Genomic DNA, 6,149 nt, shown 5'->3' on the forward strand with positions numbered 1-6,149 from the left:
AACTCACTCTGTAGACCAGGCTGGCCTCGAACTCAGAAATCCGCCTGCCTCTGCCTCCCGAGTGCTGGGATTAAAGGCGTGCGCCACCACGCCCGGCTGCCTCTAAGTTTTAATAATTTCCTAGAACCTTTTTGCAATATGTTTTATTTATTCTTACTTTAGGTGTATGAATGTGTTGCCTGCATTGTACAACGTGTGTGCCTGGTGCCCTTAGAAGCCAGAAGAGGGTGTGTGATCCCTTAGAACTGGAGTTGCGGAAGTTTTGTAAGCCACCTTGAGTGTGCTGACAAAAGAACACGGGTCCTCCGCAAGAGCCACCAGCCAGCGCTCTTAATGACTCTGAGCCATCTCTCCAGATCCCACTCTTTAATTTTTAAAATACTGCTCTTGAGAGTTATTTATCTAGATGCCTAAGGTTTTGGGTGTGCCGGTACACGCTGACCCACAAGAGTGCCTCCTCCAGCTTGGCAGGGAGCTGAAACTTTCTTACTGTAAAAACTTCTGGACCTTCACAGCGCCTGCGTATCTTTAGCACTCTGGCTCTCCTCGGGCAACGTGGAGATCTGCCCTCAATTTTCTTCCAGAACTCCAGGATATGGGCGGTGGAGGTATACATCCGGAACACAAGAGGCCAGGCTCCCCATAGCCTGCCTATTTCGATTAGAGGCAGAAGAACCCTTTAGTTTCCTCAACCCTTTTCAGAGGCCCTAAGCAGACACAACAGCTTGGGGGGGGGTGGGGGTGGCGGGGCTCCAGGCTCAATGAGGGAATGCTTTTCTGGATTGGGAGGGCGGATTGGAGATGGCCAGCTGGAGCCAGGAAAACTGTAAGGCTTATCTGGGGCAGGAAGATTCTCTAAGGGAGGGTGAGGGGCGTGGCGTGGTTGGAGGAGTAGGGGCAGCGGGCGGGGCAGAGCCCTGGAGAGTCTAGGCTCTTTTGGGTGAGGTGGGGAGGGGCTGGTGGGCGGAACAGAACTCCCGTCCGCAGAACAGAGCAGGAGTGGATTAGGTGGGGTGGAACTGGGCGCGTGGGGTGGGATGGGGGCGTGGACCCGAACAAGTCTCGGATGTCCGAACTAGTTGCGGGTGAGCAAGACAGGATGCCGATGGGCGGGGCGCAGGTGGATCGGGGCAGGGCTCTGGTGGATGTTAAGGGACTCGGGTGGGTAGAGAGGGTCTCGGGTTTGCAAGGCAGGATAAAATAGAGGGTGGTGGGAGAGGTTGATGGCGTGGCTCTGCTTTTGAAGCGGGGCACCCAGCTGTCATCGCTGCTGGCGCAGCTTCTGAAGTGGCCACTGTGCTCCCTCCTCCCTCCGGCTCAAGGTGAGCTGCTCCAGCAGAAGGCGGGGCTGAGAGGCGCCGAGTGCTGCGGGAGGCTCAGTGTCATCTTCCAGCTAACAGGTGCCCGTGCAGCCCAGGGCTCGTCTCTCCACTGTGTCCTCTTCACGCCGAGCTCCGTGGCGATGGTGGACGTGCTGGGCGGGCGACGCCTGGTGACCCGGGAGGGCACGGTGGTGGAGGCCGAGGCGGCGCTGCAGAACAAGGTGGTAGCTTTGTACTTTGCGGCGGGCCGGTGCTCGCCCAGCCGCGACTTCACGCCGCTGCTCTGCGACTTCTACACGGAGCTGGTGAGCGAGGCGCGGCGGCCCGCGCCCTTCGAGGTGGTTTTCGTGTCGGCGGATGGCAGCGCGGAGGAGATGTTGGACTTCATGCGCGAGCTGCACGGCTCCTGGCTGGCATTGCCCTTCCACGACCCCTACCGGCAGTGAGTGGGGACCCAGGGGTCACGGGGCTGGCGCTCTGGCTCCCCCAGGACTGCTCCTGTACCTTGCTGTTGTTTCAGACGCGGGCCCGTAACTTCCTATCTGGCCTTTTTTGCTGTTCAGATCTCAATGCGGGCCAATTCCCCCGAATCTTGGTTTCAGCATCCACAGGGCTTCAGTCTGCCAGCGTTTTCTGCCTATTACGATTGGAGTGTCAGGGATCCACATGTCTCAGGAGCCCCAGGACTGGTACTGATGCTGGCTGGCATCCCTTAGCTAGGCTCCTTGATCAGTGGGCAGAAGGAAGGGTGGGAAGCCACCCTCCTGACGCTGTGGATCCCCGTCTTATCCACAGAGCTGAGTTGGGGGGAGCGGATGTACCCCGGGAGGAGTGGGGAGAGCCTCATAGCGCTCATAGCGGGAAGAACTAGGTCAAATATTAGCTAGCCATCCCTGCGACTTCATTTTTACCTATAGCGATGGAGTTCCCTAACTACAAAGTTTCGTTAACATGGATGCTTTCCCAATACGTATAGAGGAACCAGAGGTAGACAGATGTTAGAGTAGGCAGGGCTTGAGAGTTTCAGGAGAAGAAGCTATAAGGAGTGAGAGGTGGGTATGGAAGAGTCCAGATGGAGATCTCATAACACGCCCCCCCGACCGGCCCGCTTCTAGGACAGATGTCAGTTCCTGGGTATCCTCTAACTCGGGGTCCTGGCTTTGTTATCCAAGTTGCGATGCTACCGGTGAATCCTTTCTGGAAAACGAAGCAAAGCCAACTTTGCGATGTCCCATGGATTCATAATAACTAGAAGCCCCCTTATTCTCTCTGTGTGTATATGTGTCTGTGTGTGCACGTTCACACGTGTGCACTTGTGCATGCATGTCAGTAGACAACCTCTGCTGTTATTTTGAAGATGTCACCACCTTGCTTTTTGAGACAGGGCCTTGCACTCTCCTGTAATTCACTTAGCTGGCTAGGCTAGCGGGCCAGTGAGCCCTAGGGCAGCAGTCTCTGCCTTCTCAGTTCTGGGATTTTGAGTGTTTTTTATGTGGTTTTTCGGGACTGAATTTATGCCCTCATGCTCGCAAAGCTCTTTACTGTCTGAACCACCTCCCTGGGGTTTTCCTGAACTCATTCTCTTAGGTGATTCCCTGGGAGGTGGAGAACCCTGGGGAAGCTGCTTAGCCTTGGGGCAGGCTTGAGGCCTTACTGCTGGTACCATGAAAATCCCATTGATAGTAAGTCTAAGTGACAGCTGATCGCCTTTGCGTAAGGACTCCCTTGAGAACTGCTTCAAGGGCTGTGCTTTAAAATGTGACTTGACTCAGTGGCACACTCAATTACATGTAGCTTTAAGGGACACACTTGTTTTGCAGTTGAGATGGTGCTGGTGGCGCTAATTAGGCGGAGAACTCTGCCCCTCTGGAGACTAGGGCGCTGGGTTGCCCGCGAGGATGGTAGGAAAGACGTTTTATGACTAAGTAAGAAGATGATCAGAGAATGAGCTTGACCTAGTCTGTGAAAGGGCTCGGTGTGTATTACTTTTCTTATTGCTGTGACAAAATATTTGACAAAAGCAATGTAAGGGAGAATGGGGCACTGGCTCAGCGAGTAAGCGTGCAAGTGTGAAGACCTAAGTTCAAATCCCCAGCACATAAGTAAAACAAAAACAAACAGGGCTGCATGTAACCCTAGTAATGAAGGGACAGAGTCAGCCAGAAAGGGGTGGAGTCAGCCAGATCCTGGGAGCTCACTGGCCAGCCAGCCAGTCCAGCTGAAACAGCCAGCTTTAGCTTAGGTGAGAGAACTGTCTCAAGAGAATAACTACGACATCTGTCACATCCTTCTGGCCTTCATCTTATCCCCTTCTCTGTGACTGAGTTTATCTGCCTAGAAAGAGACCTTCCTGCCTCAGCCTCCTGAGTACTAACTTTATAGACATGCATTACCATACATGGTGGAACCAGGTCTCTAAGCAACTGCAGATGTTCATGCTACAGGTTGCCACTCCCATGAGAACCTTTGAAGAGCTTAGAGTGACATCACTGCAATGCTGGTCCTCATAGGCTGGGATGTGGGCAGTGTCCATGGTGCCTAGCAGGCACCTTCCCATCCTCCTGCTGGCCCAGCCTCTGATCTGCCTTTTGGGACGTTGCTAGGTGTTAGGGTACCTCTCCCTTTAGCTGATATGTTTGGAGTTGTAGAAAAGTAGACCAAGGGGCCGGAGAGATGGCTCAGTGGTTAAGAGCACTGACTGTTCTTCTGAAAGTCCTGGGTTCAAATCCCAGCAACCACATGGTGGCTCACAACCATCCATAATGAGATCTGATGCCCTCTTCTGGGATGTCTGAAGACAGCTACAGTGTACTCACATATAATACATAAATAAATCTGAAAGAAAGAAAGGAAGGAAGAAAGAAAGAGTGAGAGAAAGGAAGAAAGAAAGAAAGAGTGAGAGAGAAAAAGGAAGAAAGGAAGGAAGGAAGGAAGGAAGGAAGGAAGGAAGGAAGGAAGGAAGGAAGGAAGGAAGGAAGGAAAGTAGGTCAGCTCGGATTTCATTTCTTGGGTAGACAGTGGCTTAGGGCTCTCTGATTCAGATGTCTAGTTCTTCCTGATCTCCACAGGCTCCTGGCACCAAGGCAGCTCTTTTCTGGCCCTGCCTTGTTCGAAATCCTTTCTAGAGGACATCTTACACTCTCCCTATGTTGCTCAAGCTGGTCTCAAATGTACTAGCTAAAGTAATCCCTCTGCCTTAGCCCCTTGAGAGGCTGGAACTACAGGCTACTTGAGTTTTGGATAATTGTATTTTAAGTTCCATAAGCGTTTTTGATCATATCTTCAGCTTGAGATTGATATAGCATGGTTGTCCCTTGGTATCTGAAAGGAGTTGGATCTTGGATTCCCTGTGGCTGCTGAAACCAAAGGACGTTCGCATCCCTATCTACAATGGCAGCTCCTGCACAGAACCTACAGATAGCCCCCTTCCTTTCAGACCTGCAGCACCCCTAACCCTCTGGCCCTCTGTCCTCAGTGAACTGAAGAAGAGGTACGAAATCACCGCCATCCCGAAGCTGGTGGTCATCAGGCAGAACGGAGCTGTCATCACCAACAAAGGGCGGAAGCAGATCCGAGAGCGCGGGCTAGCTTGCTTTCAGAACTGGGTGGAAGCAGCCGATGTTTTCCAAAACTTCTCAGGGTGACCAGGGCAGTTGCTGGAAGTTCAGGGCAACTATCTTCAAAGAGGGCTTAGCTGGTTCCCTTCTCTGCTAGAGGAATGTCATTGTAGAGTCACCATGCTGTGACAGAAAGCATAAACTGCCCAGGAAAGAACTCCGTCTGCCCCCTGTGGGTCCTAGAGCTCCGTTGGGAGTGAATGTTTATTTCTTACAGCTTTCTCCACCGGTGCCTAGGATCCAGGAGACATCAGCCACGAGCTAACAGAGCTCTATGCAAGATGCTCTTTCCTACAGGAAATTTCTTTGGTAAATTGACCTATGAGGTGATGCATTTTCTGATGACATTTTTGTGATGCTTTGGTAAAACGTATTTATTACTCAGGTTTGTAGACTGTGTAATTTAATAAACCAACACTCACACTTCAAGCAGCTCTGGTGTCCTTCTTTCTCCTTTCAAACCAAGTACTAACAGAAGGTCAAGTCAGTAAATACTGTGCTTAAGCTGGTCTTTCATCTATGTGCCTCATCTTGGAAGATTTTTCTAACCTTTGTTTTTTCTCACACTTTTCTTTCTCTCTCCCCCCTTCGTTTCCTCCTCCCCATTCTTCTTCCTTTTTCTTCTTTAAATACTATTTATTTTCTTCCTCTCCCATTACCTCCCTCCCTCCCTCTCTCCCTTCCTCCCTCCCTCCCTCCCTCCTTCCCTCTGTTCTTTTGGAATTGGGAATTGAGTCTACATCCTTACCCCTGTTAGGCAAGCACTCTATCGGTTCCCCATGTGTATGTATGTGTTTTATAAGTGGACACAGTTGTGTGTGGGAGACATGCACATGTGGGCCTGTGCACAGAGGCCACAGGTTGATGTCCAGTGTCTTCCTTGATGATTCTTTGCCTTTTTACATTTTTATGATTTTTCTCTTGAATTATGTGTATTGTGTGTCTATGTGTGTGCAGGTGCCTGTGGAGGCTAAAAGAGGGTATCGGGTCCTCTGGAGCTGGAGTTAGAGGCAACTGTGAGCTGACAGATGAGTGCTCGGAGCTGAACTCTGGTCTTCTGAAAGCGCACTGAGCCACTTCTCTAGCCTCCTCAGTGGTTTATGTTTGGATAACGCTGTGAGGATTAAATCCATGGCCCTGTGGATGCCAGACAAGCACACTACTGCTGAGCTATATCCCAAGCTTACTGACCTGCCAGTAAGCTCCAGAT

At 51.4% G+C, this 6,149-nt stretch overlaps 1 protein-coding gene across 1 annotated transcript; it reads left to right on the plus strand.

Moving 5' to 3' along the window:
• The first annotated feature begins 1,153 nt into the window (after window positions 1–1,153).
• On the plus strand, window positions 1,154–5,365 carry Nxnl2 (nucleoredoxin like 2). Its single transcript, XM_021181084.1, has 2 exons — window positions 1,154–1,764; window positions 4,798–5,365. The coding sequence occupies exons 1-2, from the start codon at window positions 1,463–1,465 to the stop codon at window positions 4,964–4,966; spliced, it is 471 nt and encodes a 156-aa protein (XP_021036743.1). The 5' UTR covers window positions 1,154–1,462; the 3' UTR covers window positions 4,967–5,365.
• Window positions 5,366–6,149: the final 784 nt, after the last annotated feature.

The sequence above is a fragment of the Mus caroli genome, chromosome 13 (assembly GCF_900094665.2).
Source record: "Mus caroli chromosome 13, CAROLI_EIJ_v1.1, whole genome shotgun sequence".
Taxonomy (NCBI): Eukaryota; Metazoa; Chordata; class Mammalia; order Rodentia; family Muridae; genus Mus; species Mus caroli.

What these genes read in the sequence shown, in the direction of transcription:
- Nxnl2 (XM_021181084.1), top strand. Translation starts at nt 1,463, where the DNA reads ATGGTGGACGTGCTGGGCGGGCGACGCCTGGTGACCCGGGAGGGCACG. An exon ending in TTCCACGACCCCTACCGGCA is followed by an intron (nt 1,765 to 4,797) that starts GTGAGTGGGGAC and finishes CTCTGTCCTCAG; the next exon opens with TGAACTGAAGAAGAGGTACG.